General features: G+C 47.1%; 1 protein-coding gene, 1 non-coding gene and 1 pseudogene across 2 annotated transcripts; 1 reads left to right on the top strand and 2 right to left on the bottom strand.

Moving 5' to 3' along the window:
* Positions 1-1,634: 1,634 nt before the first annotated feature.
* Positions 1,635-7,156, bottom strand: RPL32 (ribosomal protein L32). Its single transcript, XM_023192674.1, has 4 exons — positions 7,079-7,156; positions 5,773-5,873; positions 4,975-5,156; positions 1,635-1,827 (listed from the first exon to the last, which is right to left on the bottom strand). The coding sequence occupies exons 2-4, from the start codon at positions 5,866-5,868 to the stop codon at positions 1,698-1,700; spliced, it is 408 nt and encodes a 135-aa protein (XP_023048442.1). The 5' UTR covers positions 5,869-5,873; positions 7,079-7,156; the 3' UTR covers positions 1,635-1,697.
* Positions 5,943-6,081, bottom strand: LOC111526780. The gene has a single exon (XR_002726495.1). It is a non-coding gene; the product is annotated as a small nucleolar RNA SNORA7 (small nucleolar RNA).
* Positions 6,697-14,271, top strand: LOC111526769 (annotated as a pseudogene).
* The last annotated feature ends 3,329 nt before the right edge of the window (positions 14,272-17,600 follow it).

Raw genomic sequence — 17,600 nt, 5'->3', positions numbered from 1 at the left:
CCCATTGCTGTAGCTTTCCAGGCAATGGGAAAGAACTATGTGAATGGGAAAACTTTCCTTGAGAAAAGGTATAATGAAGATCTGGAACTTGAAGATGCCATTCATACAGCCATCTTAACCCTAAAGGAAAGCTTTGAAGGGCAAATGACAGAGGATAACAGAAGTTGGAATCTGCAATGAAGCTAGATTTAGAAGACTTACTCCAACTGAAGTTAAGGATTACTTGGCTGCCATAGCATAACAGTGAAGTGACTGAAAAATCCAGAATTTCAGCTAATCTATCTACTTAAACATGTTTAAAGTATGTTTTGTTTTGCAGACTTTTTGCATACTTATTTCTACATGGTTTAAATCGACTGTTTTTAAAATGACACTTATAAATCCTAATAAACTGTTAAACCCCCCCAAAAAAAAAAAAATATTAGCTGGGTACGGTGGCAGGCCTGTAGTCCCAGCTATTCAGGAGACTGAGGAGATTCAGGAGAATCAAGTCGCCTGAACCCAGGAAGCAGAAGTTACAGTGAGCCAAGATCAAGCCACTGCACTCCGGCTGGAGTGACAGCATGACAGTCTCCAGGAAAAAAAAAAAATCCCCAAAATGACCAGTTTACATTATAAATATTTATGACTAGGTTTTGAACAGGAGACAATCTGTAAGATGCCTATCTACTAGAATGAGATTAGACCTAGAAAAGCTTTGTTATAACCAGCGCATTTCTGGTAAGTTGACCGGATGGTTACCAAAAAACATCCTGTAAGCATTTCCATCTCGTAAGTACCACATCCCATATCCTTCATGACCTATATACACTATGTAAGGTGCCTGTAATCCCAGTACTTTGGGAGGCTCAGTTCAAGAGCCTAGGCAACATGGCTAGACCATCTCTACAAAAAAAACTTCAAAAACTACCCAGGTGAAGTGTGCATCTGTAGTCCCAGCTACTTGGAAGGCTGAGGTGGGAAGATCACCTGAGCCTGGGGAGGTCAAGGCTGCAGTGAGTGTGCCACTGCACTCTCAGGATGGGTGAGCGCAAGACCCCGTCTCCAAAAAAAAAAAACGGGGCCACGTGTCACTAAATTCTAAGAGTACCAGTCAAGAGGCTCAATTGTCACCAGTTAGGTCCCTGCCTTGGCAAACTGCTGTAACATTATACCTGAAGCAGCAGCTGGTGGGAAGGTTATAGGAGACTGAAAGTGCTTTTCCAGTAACTGTGGTGGATCACCTGGCACAGCAATTTGTACATCATCCTGTTCTTTCTGGACAGAAGTTACAGGATGCAATTTAGGCATCCCATAACAATCTGTTTAAGAAATTCCTCTGGGTATTGCCACGCGTATTTTCTCAATTCTCACAAGCATCACATGGAATAACTTGTCACCTAACTTTACAAAGCAAAGTTAAGAATGACTATTGTGGCTTGGGACCCACAGCTTCTCCAAGTGTCTTAGAACCTACCAAGTCTGTGCCCCTCATTCCCAGCCTCAACTGTGCACTTGAGGCCACGTTCCCCTGTTCAAGGAGCGAGTGTCCTTTACAAATCCCCTCCAAATGGGAGATTCCAAAGGGGTTTGAGCAAAAGAACGATCTCTGTGACCAACTAAGTTAGCCAAGAAGCTGAAGACTTAAAACCAAGGAAGGAAAATGCCAGATGGCAGTTTTTACATTTATTTCAACAGAAAATGTGCACACGAGCTGTTTACTCATTTTCTTCACTGCGCAGCCTGGCATTGGGGTTGGTGACTCTGATGGCCAGCTGGGCAGCTCTTTCCACAATGGCTTTGCGGTTCTTGGAGGAAACATTGTGAGCAATCTCGGCACAGTAAGATCTGTAAGAGAATCAAGTAGGTAAGGAGCAAGACAGCCCTGAACACACTTGGAAAATTCCATTAAGAAGGCAGTGAGTTCCAGCACCAAGCTAAGAGAGGGCTGCTTGGTATGTGGCTGTGGAATGACACCTACATGCCCCCAAATCCTGACTCCCAACTCTATGGTTCCCTGGTGATGACAAGAACACTTTCATTTACAAAGTACCCTCACTGTTCCCTCTCATCTAATCCTGACAGCAGCCTTGTAATCCAGGCATTACCTCCATTTTACAGATAAGAAAACCAAGGCCCATAGCAAGCAATGGACAGGGATCCAGGGTGAACTCAGGCCCACGCTCCAGGTTCAGTGGTTCTCTCCCAGTTGCAGGGTGCTTTACCTTGCCCATGAAGTTTCAGAACTCTGCAAAGTGGTCAAGAGCAGAACCCAAGAGTCTGAATGGAGCCAAAAGCACCCAGTTTGACCGCTGAAGATACAAAGCAAGTAGAAGCAACAATGCTTAAAGTCACCCAGTCATAGCCATGCCTAATACCTGAGGACTTGGTGTGCCAGATCCAATTCTAACCCATTCCTTACAACTTTTTAAGAGGCAGCTACACTGTGCCCCATTTGATAACCAATTGGCCTAACAAGCACACTTCAGTAAGGAGGTGATTTATGAAGCCACCCACAGTGGGTTAAGAACCGACATTCCACTCCTGAAGCATTTTCAGCAAAGCAGCAGCAGGACTGTGAGGAGTGATTAAATGAGGCAGTGGACACACAGCTCTTTTCAAGAACCCTGCCTTAACAGCAAGACAGCAAATCCAGACAATTCTTGTTTTACATGAGTCCACTCAAATTCAAAGCAACTATGTTTTTAAATGTTTCTATGTTTCAAAGGCTTAGGTTTATATTACACTTCTCATCTGTCCTTTTCAAAAAACTCTCCTGTCCTTGTCCACCTACATATTTGATAATTACAGAGTGTGCCCACCATTTTAAATGTGTCCCCCTAGCTTGGGCATTTTCCATACTACAACACTCCAATCATTTTGAATAGACCCACAACATTCTATCCAGCACTCTACAATTCTCTCATTATATTTTCAGTTGTTTCCAGTTGTATTGCTGCAATGACTAGCTTTTGTTTCCCTGCTTTTCCATTCCTTAAGGACAAATGCCCAGAAATGGAACTTAGAGATCAAAGGTCAGAGATAACAGAGTATTTCCATGGATCTTAAAAAGACTGCCAAGCTGCACTTACAGAGCATATGGCAACCAGCCAACATGGGCACTGCAACTGAGCAATCATGTTGGCCTGTTACAGTTCAACTGTGGTTTCAGTGTCCACCATTAATTCCTATGCCCATCTTTTTCTAACAGAAATTTTCAGCATTTCAACGCCTGGTTAAATTTCCAGCCTTGGAAGGTAACCACGTTAGAATACTGCTCTTGTTCATTTTTATTACTTATATCTACAACCACTGTAGATAAAAGATCTTTGTAAACATAAACACAAACATCCTAGTTACTCACACACACTCCATGTTCTTTCTAGTTTACTTAGGAAAATTCAGCTTTTTGGCTTTCATTTACCAATAAGTGAAGAAAATAAACTGTCACTTCCCATGAGAATTTTTCATTCCACTGCCTAGTTTTGGTCTAAGCAGGTCACCAAGTCTCTTATACACAGAGCTCACCAAGTGTCTAACTTAATCAAAACACCTAGAACTAGCTGGGTGTGCTGGAGCATGCCTGTGGTCCTAGCTACCAGGAAGGCTGAGATGGGAAGAGACAGCTTGAGCCCACCTTGAGTTTGGGGCTGCAGCGTGCCATGATCACAGCTGTGAATAGCCACTGCACTGTAGCCAGGGCAACATAGATGCTGTCTGTCTCTCTCAAATCAAACCAGGCCAGGTGCAGTAGCTCATGCCTGTAATCCCAGCACTTTGGGAGGCTAAGGCAGGCAAATCACTTAAGGTCATGAGTTCAAAACCAGCCTGGCCAAGATGGTGAAACCTCATCTCTACTGAAAATACAAAAATTAGTCAAGTATGGTGGTGCACGCCTGTAATCCTAGCTACATGGGAGGCTGAGGCCGGAGAAACACTTGAAACTGGGCGCTGGAGGTTGCAGTGAGCCGAGGTCATGCCACTGCACTCCTGCTCCAGCAAGAGAGCGAGACTCCATCTTAAAAAAACAAAAACCAATAAAACCCACCTAGAACCAATGCCCTGCAAACTCTCCATGCGCTTTCACTTCTACACCTTTGTGTAAGCACTCTCTGCCTGCCAAGTTTCCTCCTGTTCTCCACCTAATCCAAACTTGGTTGGTTCTAAAGCCCTCCTGTCCCTGAAGAGACCCCTTACCACAGCACAGACTAAAGGGCCCCTTAAGGCCTAAGGTCTATGTTTGATCTTCTCCCTACCCTACTTGTAAGCCAAAAATAAAATTCAAAGGCCCCCAGCAACCATCTGAATGCACTCCCTCCTTGAATAGGGCACTCTTGGTTTCCACAACCTCTTACCATAGCCAAGACATTCCTTTCTAGTGATAACCAATTCCTGATGAGAAACAGAAAATCTATTCAAAACCTCGAACTGCCGCCTTTCTGGACTAAACCAATGTATGCCTTAAGTGTATTTGATTGATGTCTCATGTCTCCCTAAAATATGTGAAACCAAGCTGCTCCCTGCCCACCTTGGACCCATATTCTTAGGGTCTCCCAAGGGCTATGTCCCAGGCCATGGTCAACTCATATTTGGCTCAGAATAAATCTCTCCAAATATTTCAGAGTTCAACTCTTTTGGCTGACACCTTCATAAAGAAAGCAACGTTCTGGAAACAACAGGCAAAGGATATTGTAGTAGTGGAAAGTGGTTATTATTGCAGTGTTCACAAAGCAGTCTTTTCCTGGTCTTAGGTCTCTACACTTAGAAGACCAAGTCTCCTCCCTCCGGTAAGGGAAACACCTTGAACTCCCCAACTTCTTTACTCCCCAGCAAGCATTCTCTAAAATCCTGCAAGGAACAACTTCAGATTCCCTCAGAGAATGTACAACCCCTCCCCGCCAAAATGCATCCCAAGAGTTTCTAGAGTTCCTGCCAGAAGTGCTCACACGGATGCAAACTTCGGATCCCTGAACACTAGAGGTGGGCCCAACTCACTTGTTGCACATCAGCAGCACTTCCAGCTCCTTGACGTTGTGGACCAGGAACTTCCGGAATCCACTGGGCAGCATGTGCTTTGTTTTTTTGTTGCTTCCATAACCAATGTTGGGCATCAAGATCTGGCCCTTGAATCTTCTACGAACCCTGTTGTCAATGCCTCTGGGTTTCCGCCAGTTACGCTGAAGGAAATAGCACACAGGTGGGTTAGCGTCTGTGCGGAGTGCCAACTCTTCCTCTTGGGGAGGGCAAAGGACCAGATGAAAAGGAAGTATGCCACACAGTAGTTGCCTTTGGTGACAGGACTTCACTATTTCCTTACTTTTTTGGTGGGAAAAACCACGACCTCGTGGCTTTAGCCACTAGGAATGCAGGCACCCCCACCATTCCTACTCCCAAGCAATGGAGACACCAATGGGATGGGAGGGGACTGTGTAGATACTGAGATGGTGAGCACAGCTGCAGACACGGCTCTCAGCACCTCTGAGTTTTCTTGTCTATAAAACAGGGATTCTGCTGTCATAAGGCAACCCAAAATACATGACACAAATGCAAAGCCCTCTAAACACATCGAAACAGCCAAGTGTCCCCTTTCATTTAAATTTCACTTAACACATCAAGAGATGTTAAGTACCAGCACTAGGGCACACTGAGGGAGACCTGTATTTCTACAGAAAGCTCTTCCACAAACCAGTTCATCGGTCAAAGGTAAGCCCGACTAGATGATGTCAGAAACTGACAGCCTGTTGGAAACTTCTTTCTTCACCCCACACCCATTTCCATCCCAGGACCACATACCTTAATTTTGACATATCGGTCTGACTGGTGCCGGATAAACTTCTTGGTTCTTTTTTTGACGATCTTGGGCTTCACAAGGGGTCTGAGGGCGGCCATGATGCCTTTTGGGAAAGAAGCAGCCCCAGGTGAGGAAGAATCCTGGAAGGAGGCTTTCCCGCCCAAGGACTGAACACTGTCGCAGAGTGTCTTCCAATCGCCAGCTACGGAGCAAGCTGGGAATGGAATGGGTGCCTCTGCCAGGCTTGCTTTCCCTCCCTTTCCGAAGCTGGCAGAATACTAGGCACTCTCCAGACGCGATCCCAGGAGGTCAAAGGTCAACTCAACCACTCAGAGCCCAAAGAATGCCAACAGCTGAGCAAACCAAAACCGACCCCAAGACACTCTCAATTTGCAAGGGGCAGCAAATCCCACCTCGCCAGTGTCCGAACCCCGAGATGGCCTTGACCATCTACTTGGACCTGAGTCTCAGTTTCCTCACCTGTAGAATAGAGATGACACTGCACGCTGAATGCCTGCAGTGCCTGTCACAGGGTAAACGTTTAATAACGAAAACCTTCTAATTCCCTAGGGAGCTGCTGCGCTACCACACCTTTAACACACACAAAACCATCATACCGTCTAAGATGCCTCAAACCTGGAGATCTTGCAGTATCAACTCACACCTTCCTCAGTGTGGTCTTCAGAGCCATTCATTTATTTCCTACAGCAGCAACCCTTCTGTTCGCAGCCATCAACTGGCACAGAGTGGGTACTCAGTGAACCACGTATTCAAAACGACTTTGCCTTCTGGCCCATGATATCCTCGAAGGCAAGGTGGGGGCAGCTGCATCTCATTTCCAGAAATACTATCAGAATTTCTGCCTGCAACTGAACCAGCAGCCGCAGCAGCCCTAGGGCCAGAGACTGCAGCGGAAGAAGCGGGCCATGGCAATGAACGAATACACGTGGGCCGACATCGGTGAGCGCTGGGATCCACAGATCCCAGCTGACGGCTGTCAAGCTGGGACACCCCTGGTCGTCCCACGGCCCACAGGAGACCCCGCAGTCTGGGCTCAACTAGCACCCTCCACCGCTAAGGAACAAACAAGCAGCCCGCAGCTCTGACTACAAGCGGAGAGCAGGAGGCTCTGGGACGCAAAGCCCCATCAACCCGGGCTGCTTCGTTCTACTCCTGTACACACTCCAGTAAGCTGACAGTAACAATACCCACAGCCACTACCGCGCCGAAAGGGAGGCCCCCGCACCACTGGGCGACGGGGCCAGATGAATCCCGCAGGAATGCGGATGGCCACGGATTAAGACTTACCGAGGAGGAGATGGCTGCCACCTCCGTAGGCAGCGCCGAGGAAGAGAGAAAGGACAGTGGCACGCAAGGGCTGATGGGACGTAACTCCCTGGGTCCTGGCAGGGAAAAGGCAAGCACTTCCGGTTCGGCTCTTTCAAATAAAATAAAGACACGTCAAAAAATAATGCCGCAAAAAATTCTGAGTATACATGTTTTAATAGGCCGTAATATCTAGGAATATGACTGAAAAATGTATTCTACCTGTCCTTGGGTCTACGTAGAAATTTGGAATTCTTTCTGAGCTAATAAGACCTGGTGGAGGGAGGAACTTACTTCCGCCAGAAGTTGAAGCCAATCCACTTTTGGGCTATTTCCGCCCGCGTTTCTTCTACTCCGAAGTGCGCCTCTTAGTGGTCAGAAGAGAACAAGACAGAGACTTCCTAATAATTTCCTCACCGAATTTAGACAGTAAATAGTAACGAAACTGTAACAGCTGACATGCGATGGAGTTCACTATGCCTACCACAATTCTATAACGTACCCCTATTATGTCTCCATTTTGCATATGTGGAAGGTGAAATTTGGAGACTTGATTCCAAACTCCATGCCCTAACCATTATGCTAAATGGCCTAGTTTTTGTTTGTTCATTTTTTAGAGATGAGGTCTCACTTTGTTGCCCAGACTGGTCTCGAACTCCTGGGTTCAAACGATCCCCTCGCCTCAGCCTCCTGAGTAGCTGGGATTACAGGCACGAGCTACTGCCTAGTTGTTTTTTGTTTGTTTGTTTGTTTGTTTTGTTTTGTTTTTTGTTTTTTTTAGACAGGGTCTCTCCCTCTGTCACCTAGGCTGGAATGCAAAGGCGCCATCTCACGGCTCACTGCAGCCACTGCCTCCCAGACTGCCTAGTTTTTAAAGTTACTCTTGGCCGGGCACACTGGCTCAAGCCTGTAATCCCAGCACTTTGGGAGGCCGAGACGGGTGGATCACGAGGTCAGGAGATCGAGACCATCCTGGCTAACACGGTGAAACCCCGTCTCTACTAGGTGAAACCCCGTCTCTACTAAAAAATACAAAAAACTAGCCGGGCGTGGTGGTGGGCGCCTGTAGTCCCAGCTGCTCGGGAGGCTGAGGCAGGAGAATGGCGTGAACCCGGGAGGCGGAGCTTGCAGTGAGCCAAGATCCGGCCACTGCACTCCAGCCAGGGCGACAGAGCGAGACTCTGTCTCAAAATAAAATAAAATAAAATAAAATAAAATAAAATAAAGTTACTCTTGATTCGTTTTGCTTAGCTTTTGTATTTAAGATTATTGTGAAAATTGGCAGAGCACCATGGTTCACACCTGTAATTCCAATACTTTGGGAGTCTGAGGCGGGAGATTTGCTTGAGCCCAGGAGTTCAAGACCAGCCTAGGCAACATAGTAAGACTCCAAGACCAGCCTAGGCAACATAGTAAGACTCTGTCTCTACAAAAATAAAATAATTAGCTAGGGCTGGTGGCGCATGCCTGTAGTCCCAGTTACTCGAGAGGCTGAGCTGGGACGATCATGTGAGTGCCCAGGAGTTCTAGACTGCAGTGAGCTGTGATAATGCCACTGCACTCCAGCCTGGGTGACAGAGCAAGGCTCCGTCTCAACAACAACAACAACAACAACAAACCTAGAAAGACGAATAACCCAATTGAAAAATGGGTGAAGAATCCAAATAGACATTTCTCTGTGGCCAATGAACACATGAAATGATGATCTACATCATTAGCCATCAGGGAAATACAAACTGGAACTGCAATGAGATACCATTTCACACTCACTAGGATGGAGAAATGGGAATCTCCGTACAGTGCTAGTGCAAACATGAAATGGTGCAGTCACTTTGGAAATGAATAGCAATTCCTCAAAATGTTAAACGTAGAGTTACTATATGACCCAGCAAGTCCACTTTCAGGTATATGCTTAAGAGAAATGAAAACATATGTCCACACAAAAACTTGTACATGAATAATCACAGCAGCCTTATTCATAATAGCCAAAATGTAGAGACAACCCAAATGTCCATCAACTGACGAATGGATAAATAAAATATCATCTGTCATTCAATGGAATATTAGTCAGCAATGAAAAACAAGGAAGTACCAGTACATGCTACAACATGGATGGACCAGACACAAAAGGCCACATATTGTATGTCTCCATTTATATGAATTATCCAGAATAGGCAAATCTTTAGAGACAGAAAGTATGTTAGTCGTTGCCAGGGCTGAAGAGAAGGAGGAATTGGGATAGACTAGTAATGGGGTTTACTTTGGGGTGATGGAAAAGTTCTAGAATTAGATGGTGACGATGATTGCACAATTCAGTGACTATACTGAAAGACACTTAATCGTACACTTTTTTTTTTTTTTGCACTCTTGTCACCCAGGCTGCAGTGCAATGGTGTGATCTCGGCTCACTGCAACCTCCGCCTCCTGGGTTCAAGCGATTGTCCTGCCTCAGCCACCCAAGTAGCTGGGATTACAGGTACCCACCACCACACCCAGCTAATTTTTGTATCTCTAGTAGAGACAGGGTTTCACCATGTTGGCCAGGTTGGTCTCGAACTCCTGACCTCCAGTGATCCACCTGCCTCGGCCTCCCAAAGTGCTGGAATTACAGGCGTGAGCCTCTGCACCTGGCAATCGTACACTTTAAATGGGTGAATTGTACAGTATGTGAACTACATCTCAAAAAAGTTGTTATAAAGAGTAATAATACGAGCATAGTTGCAGAAAAAAAGGACAATCTTTCAACTGAATAAATTCAGCTTTGTAAAAGACTTATTTATTTATTTAATTTTGAGATGGAGTCTCGTTCTGTCACCCAGGCTGGAGTTCAGGGGCGCAGTCTCGGCTCACTGCAAGCTCTGCCTCCCGGATTCACGCCATTCTCCTGCCTCAGCCTCCTGAGCAGCTGGGACTACAGGTGCCCGCCACCATGCCTGGCTAATTTTTTTGTATTTTTTAGTAGAGATGGGATTTCACTGCGTTAACCAGGATGGTCTCAATCTCCTGACCTCATGATCCGCCAGCCTCAGCCTCCCAAAGTGCTGGGATTATAGGCATGAGCCACCGCGCCCGGCCTGCAAAATACTTTTTAAAAAGAGATGGAAAAAGGAAGCTGAGGAGACCCATTGAGCCACAGCAATAACTATACGTGCAAAGGAGCCATGGCAGGTGGCTGTGCATATATATATGCGATATCTATAGTCCCAGTATGACAAAGTGCTCTGCAATACAAAAAAGTATTCTCCAGTTTTGGGAGCAAAACCATCCAGTCTCCATCTTGGCTGAGGAGCCCTGACATACTCCTGCACTCCTGGAGCACTTGGGTAGGACTAGGGGAGGTGCCACTGACTCTAGGAGCTGAGGATTGGGCTGTGTGAAGGGGGAGTAGGGAGATGCAGAGGCAGAGAGGCCCGTGTTCACCGTGGGATGACACAGGAGAAAAGACTGGTCATCTCTCTGTCTTCCCAACTCCCTCCGTTAAAGTTGGCGAGAAAAGCCCTTAATTGTATTGCATTGGCTATAGATTTGGAAATGGTTTTTCCCTTGATGTGTGTTCTTTTTCCTCAGATTGGAAAGGATCGGGCACTGAACTTTGACCCCTGCTGCATCAGCTATTTTGCTAAAGGGGAGTACGTTTTGCTGGGGGGTTCTGACAAGCAAGTATCTCTTTTCACCAAGGATGGAGTGCGGCTTGGGACTGTTGGGGAGCAGAACTCCTGGGTGTGGATGTATCAAATGAAACCAGATTCCAACTATGTGGTAAGAAGAGGAAGTTTGTTCTGTGGGGCCATGGCTTGAAGAGGCACTGAGCAGCCGCCATGTCTCGAGAGACATGTCACTGGGGTTTGTGTCTGACAAATGGGAGTGCAGACTTTCTCCAGAGAGCAGGGAATTGACAGTTCTCTCACCCTGCAGGTGGTCGGCTGCCAGGATGGCACCATTTCCTTCTACCAGCTTATTTTCAGCACAGTCCATGGGCTCTACAAGGACCGCTATGCCTACAGGGATAGCATGACTGACGTCATTGTGCAGCACCTGATTACTGAGCAGAAAGGTAAGAAGCAGGTCTAGACCTTGGGAAGAGGGACAGGTGGAAGCAGGTGGAAAGGGCTGCTGACAGGGCACTTGAAATGACAGGAAAGGTTTCTCCTTGGCCTTTTGAAAACATGTTAGCCACTGGGTCTGTGTCTTGGGTTTTGTTTTTTGTTTTTTGTTTTTGGTGGGGGAACTAGGGATGCCAATCTCCTTGAGGATCTCATGAAAGCAATAATCCCTCTCTGAAAAATGTACCAACTCAAAATTTTGCACATAATTTCAAGGAGTACGTGAATTTCCTGAGTGAGGGAGGATGATTTATGACAGGTTGGAGCCAAGTGGTTGACCTACATGGGTCTTTGTGGACCTTTATCCTTTCTGGTCAGAGTCACTCAGGGGTGCTTCTCCCTCAGCCCAGTCTCCACTTGCCTCCTGGTGGGTCCTTCTGCCAGAGATGAGCAGCAGAATTGGATTGGCACAGGCTTAGTCAGAAGATCAGGGTTCCAGGCCTAGCATAGTCATTCCAAGCCCTAAGACCGCAGTCTCTCCCTCTGTCCACTTAAGTAGCTGTGCTGGTTAAATAGGCTCAGAATCCACTTACTTCAGGTGTATTCATATCTGGATGTGCTGGCCTTAGTGCACTGCTGGGTGCCTTTGCAAGGGATCCAGGTGGGGGGTTCTTTTGTAGATTCAGATGAGTGTCCTTTGGTCCCCCTGGGGGACCATATCTTTTTGAAGATTCTGGCTGTGGTGCCTGGGGCAAAGCCTCTTGGACAGCTCCATAGTGTCCCCGTCGGGGACATTTTCTCCACCTGGTTTGTAGTGGGAGTGTAGAGCCTGGTGTGTACCAGAAATTACGTGTCTTTCCCGTTTGTCAAGGAGGTGGGCAGGGAGCGGCCAAGGTGAGGTCAGTTACTTAGGCAGGCTTCCGTTCACCAGGGGCCATAGTGCTGTGCAGAGAAGTTTATATTTGTATCCAGCAAGTGATGGTAACAGTGAGTTCGTTCCTCCCTCCCTCCCTTCTTTCTTTCCTTTTCTTTTCTTTTCTTTTCTTTTCTTTTCTTTTCTTTTCTTTTCTTTTCTTTTCTTTTCAAGATGGAATCTCGCTTTGTTGCCCAGGATGGAATGTAGTGGTACAATCTCGGCTCACTGCAACCTCCGCCTCCTGGGTTCAAGTGATTCTCGTGCCTCAGCCTCCCAAGTAGATGGGATTACAGGTACCTGTCACTATGCCCAGCTTACTTTTGTATTTTTTAGTAGAGATGGGGTTTCACCATGTTGGCTAGGCTAGTCTCAAAATCCTGACCTCAGGTGATCTGCCCTCATTGGCCTCCCAAAGTGCTGGGATTACAGGCATGAGCCACCGCGCCCAGCCTAAAGATTTTACAATGAGAGTGTCTCACTTTAATTGCCAGTAGTTTAAAGTGATAGCTTTTTAATTTCTCTGCCTTCCATTTAGTTAACAATCTCTTGCTAGAACTAGATTTTTTTTTCTTTGACAGTTCAGATTAAATGCAAAGAGAACACCAAGAAGATTGCCATCTATAGAAATTGATTAGCTATCCAACTAATACTCTGCTATAATTGTATTCAGAGGACTCATTAGACATGCATTACCAGGTAAAAGAAAAGATCGTCAAGAAGTTTGAGTGCAACCTCCTGGTGATGTGTGCCAATCACATCATCCCATGGCAGGTGGCTGTGCATATATATATGCGATATCTATAGTCCCAGTATGACAAAGTGCTCTGCAATACAAAAAAGTATTCTCCAGTTTATGGCTTATGACATGCTAATAGAGTCTGGTTCCTCTAGATGTCAGGAAATGAAAGCCAAAGAGCAGCCACTTAGTTTGAGGAAACAGACTTGTTTTCTAGGGACCAGTGTTAAAACCATGAGGTGGGAGCCCTATTGTTGTAGCAAACATGAACGGAATTCACCCCAACTCCTCCAACATGCTGCTGCCCACCTGGCAGATGACGATAATGTGATTGGCACACACCACCAGGAGGTTGCACTCAACTGCTTCACCAGTGGTCCCCCAACCATTTTGGCACCAGGAACGGGTGGAAAACAATTTCTCCACAGATGAGGGGAGTGGTTTCAGGATGACACTGTTCCACCTCAGATCATCAGGAATTAGATTCTCATGCAAGCTGGATCCCTCACATGTGCAGTTCACAATAGGGTTCTCACAGCTATGAGAATCTAATATTGGTGCTGATCTGACAGGTGTCAGAGCTCAGGCGGTAATGCTCACCCACCACTCACCTCCTGCTGTGTGGCCCACTTTCTTTTTCTTTTTCTTTTTTTTTTTTGAGATGGAGTCTTGCTCTGTCGCCCGGGCTGGAGTGCAGTGGTTGGATCTCAGCTAACTGCAAGCTCTGCCTCCCGGGTTTACACCATTCTCCTGCCTCAGCCTCCCGAATAGCGGGATTACAGGCGCCCGCCACCTCGCCCGGCTAGTTTTTTGTATTTTTTAGTAGAGACGGGGTTTCACCGTGTTAGCCAGGATGGTCTCGATCTCCTGAACTCGTGATCCACCTGTCTTGGCCTCCCAAAGTGCTGGGATTACAGGCTTGAGCCACCGTGCCCGGCCTGGAGCATATTCTTGTAAACATTTTTCTATGTATAGAGATGTATATTTCTTCTGTAATAGAAGTGGAATCCCTTTGCTGATTCTCCACTTTCTATATAGGAATTCATATTTCAGGAGAACATTTTTCAAAAGTAACGCTTGCTTACTGAAAAATTCCAAAAACACGCAGTTGCGTGGCGGGGCTTGCCTCTGTTCATTTCTCTGTGGTTCCCTTTCCTCCTTTTCCCTCCATCCCACTGTAAGCAATTTAGTGGGATTCAGTCTTTAAGAGGATATTGGGCTGAAATGTGCGAGCACTGCCCAAGCCCAGGGTGGTTCTCACAGGATCCCCACCGTCCCTGTCCCCCAGGAACCAAACGCCAACAGTGTGGCCTGGAACACCCAGTGTGAGGACGTGCTCTGCTTCTCTGGAGGCGGCTACCTCAGCATCAAAGCCAGCACACCTTCCCTGTGCACCACATCCACCAGGAACTTGCTCTCCCTCAATTGCACCAAACCAACTCTGCTTATTAAAAGTTTTCTCCCAAGATTGCCATCCTGACCTCAAAAATAAATGCAGTTTGCTGCTCGCTGACTGTGGCCGGCCAAGAGGAGCCAAAGGGGTGGCCTGGGGCTGCCTCTACCAGGACCTTAAGATTCAGCAGCAAGGCCGGGTCCGGTGGCTCACACCTATAATCCCAGCACTTTGGGAGGCCGAGGCGGCAGATCACCCCAGGTCGGGAGTTCGATACCAGCCTGACCAACATGGAGAAACCCCCATCTCTACTGAAAATACAAAACTAGCTGGGCATGGTGGTGCATGCCTGTAATCCAGCTACTCAGGAGGCTGAGGCAGGGGAATCACTTGAACCCGGGAGGTGGAGGTTACAGTGAGCCGAGATCGTGCCATTGCACTCCAGCCTGGGCAACAAGAGCAAGACTCCATTTCAAAAAAAAAAAAGGATTCATCAGCAAAGTCTTGCTGGCTGCACCAAAACCGTCCTGCTGATACAGCAGGTCAGGACTGTCAAAAGTTAGGAAAGGCAGTCTTAAGACAAAGGCAACTCTGTCGCCTCTGCCTCCGGCCATCCTGCGGTTTTGGCCTGGAGAGGAGGAATAAAGCATCAGATACAGTCTTGGAATTTTTGGTTTCCCTTCAAAATTTATATCATCTTGGGCAAGAACTGGTTTGTCAGGGCTGCCAGCTAGGACAGCAAGCCCTAGGAGGAAGGGCTTCTCTAGGCGGTGGTGACTTCATGTTTGGAATGCAACAGCAAGATAAAGTATAGCTCAGAGGGTGAGTGCGTCTATTTCTAAAACTCCACTCAAATTGTGCCTCCCAGAAAGTCCAAGTGTTAGCCATCCATCATATGCTCAGCTGTGATGTGCCTGTCTGAGTGCCTGCCCCACTCACAGGGCAGTCAGCATGGCAAGGAGTTGTGCGGTTCGGGGAAGGAGCACCGGCTTTCAGTCCTGACTCTGCCATTCAAACATTTGCTGAACAAAGGACCTGTCTAAGGCACTGCTAGGTGGTGTGGGGTGACGCTAAGATGAGGTACTTGTTTAGTTCCTGGGTGTAAGGAGGTGACAATCTAGAGGGAAGACTTTAAATTTCATTCTGTGTCCAAAGCATACAACACCTATTCTAGGGATTTTGTCTTCCTCCTTGCTGGCATTTCTGGGTGGGGCAGAGAGGGACGCTCCCTCCATGGAGATGCCTCCTCCCTCCTCTGAATCTTACAGCCTCCTCCATCTCCACTTTCCGACACTGAGGACATCTAAAAATAGAATCTAGATCATTGTTACACAACGATCACTTCCCTTGTTTAGTAATGGCTAGCATCTGCACAACCATCCCTGATTTAAATTCCCCTTTACAACATCTCAGTTAAGCCTCATGACTGCAGCGGGCATTCTCACAACCCCCATTTCAGAACTGGGAGGACTGGGGCTCTGAGGGAAGCGGCTGGCCTGAGGTCCCAGAGCCCCTTACGTGGCACAGCTGGTTCTCAGCCAGGCTTCTGAGTCCTGGTCTGGTCCAGTCTCCTCTCTCTTCATGCCTACAAGTCTTGATCTAACCCAAGGCGGGCATCACATCCCTCTTTGCCACTCCTTCAGTATCAGCCCAGGAGTATGCACAAAATGAACAGCTCGTTAACTGACTGTGGGGAGATAAAGAGGGAAGGGGTAGGGGAGAGGGGTTTGGAAGCCATTCCTTCCTCCATCTCAGGTTCTAGAGGGAAACACAGCTCAGGAACATACCTGGGCTTTTCCTTATGTGCAGAAAGGGGTCAGATGTTTTCAGCCATCTCTCTAGCTTTCATAGACTAGGCCAGGAAAGGACACAACGAATCAAGTCCATGAATCCCGCCATGAAGGTATGTGGGGAGTGCCCACATTGCTGTCAGAATCAGAGACCTTGACCCTCTTCTCCACTCTAGTTGACAGATGCTAAGAAAAGCAGCATTGTGTAATACATGGCCAGTGATTATACCGATAATGAAAGCCACCATTTTTGGAGTGCCTATGATGTGCCAGGCTACTACCAGGTGCTTGCCATAGATGACAGCTAATAAGAGTGACAGCCAGAATCTGAGATCTGCTCCTGGATCAGGCTTTACAGGCATCTTCCCACTCAATCCTCACAGCTTTGTCCAGCTGTGCAACAACTGAATTACAGATGCTTGCAGGGTAGCCTCTGCCCAGAAGCCTGGCCCTGCAGGATGAAAGGATGAAGTTACATTGTGTTCCTCTTCAAGGCAGCCAGGGGCCAGGGGCTCGCTCATCTCCCCAGGTCTTTTTAGGAGGGAGGATGCCATAGAGCCGAGCAGAGGCTGCAAGTGGCCAGGGTTGCTCCACACTTTCAGTTCAAAGTGCTCCAGAGCTGCCTCTTCCTCTAGGTGTAGGTCAGCCCATTTCGACTGGGACAATCCATGTGAGCGCTCTTCTAGATCCTCATGCCAACTGAATGAGGCAGGTACTGTTGCTCTCTCTATTCCATGCAGGAGGAAACTAAGGCTCAGCGAGGCTATGCCACATTCCCATGGGTCCACAGCCAAAAGTTCAGTGAAATTCAAGCCCAGTCTGTTTCCTAAGCTCATGCTCCCTCCGTCACGTCCCCTCTCCACCTGCGCATTGTAAGGGATATCTGTATGTTCTGGGATTTACCTACCACATGGTAAAGGGCTTGTTCAGAGCCATTGCCAAAACTGCCCAGTGCTGCTGACTCTCACTTGTAAATCCGCTGGCCTGGATCTAGCGGTCTTCACCTGAAGCCAATGAGCATAATTTTTCTCTCTATAAAAGTAACCGGTTGCTGTGGGGTCCAACTATTGTCATTTGTCACATCTTACTGAGGTCAAAATGTCTGCCTCTCCTCATGTGCTATGAGGTGGGAAGTGGGTTAAAGTAAACTCCTAAGAGTGTTTCTCGAAAAAAAAGTGCCTTTGAGTACACTCCATGTTGACTGTCCTATGGCCTTAGGTGCACACATCTGGGTGCCCAGCATAATTCCAGAAAACTGTGGATCCTCAGCAGGTGCCTTTTGGAGAGGGAAGATGTTCCTGTCCTGCTGACGGGGGGAAAGAATCTGTCCACATTGACCTGCACCTGCTGAATGCCAGGCCATAGATCATCTTTATTGGTCATAGTGATATCCTGGGGCCTAGAATGGACACGGTCTGAATTTCATGTCCGTTAAATTCTTATTGTAAATATATATTTTGTAGCGATAGGGTCTTGTTATATTGACCAAGCTGGTCTGGAACTCCTGGGCTCAAGCGATCCTCCTGCCTTGGCTTCCCAAAGTACAGGATTTACAAGTGTGAGCTCCTATGCCCAGCCAAAACCATTTTTTTGTTTGTTTATTTGTTTTTTCACTCACTGCCAGAT

This window comes from Piliocolobus tephrosceles, chromosome 2 (genome assembly GCF_002776525.5).
Source record: "Piliocolobus tephrosceles isolate RC106 chromosome 2, ASM277652v3, whole genome shotgun sequence".
NCBI lineage: Eukaryota > Metazoa > Chordata > Mammalia > Primates > Cercopithecidae > Piliocolobus > Piliocolobus tephrosceles.
This window is presented reverse-complemented; position numbering and strand designations above follow the sequence as displayed.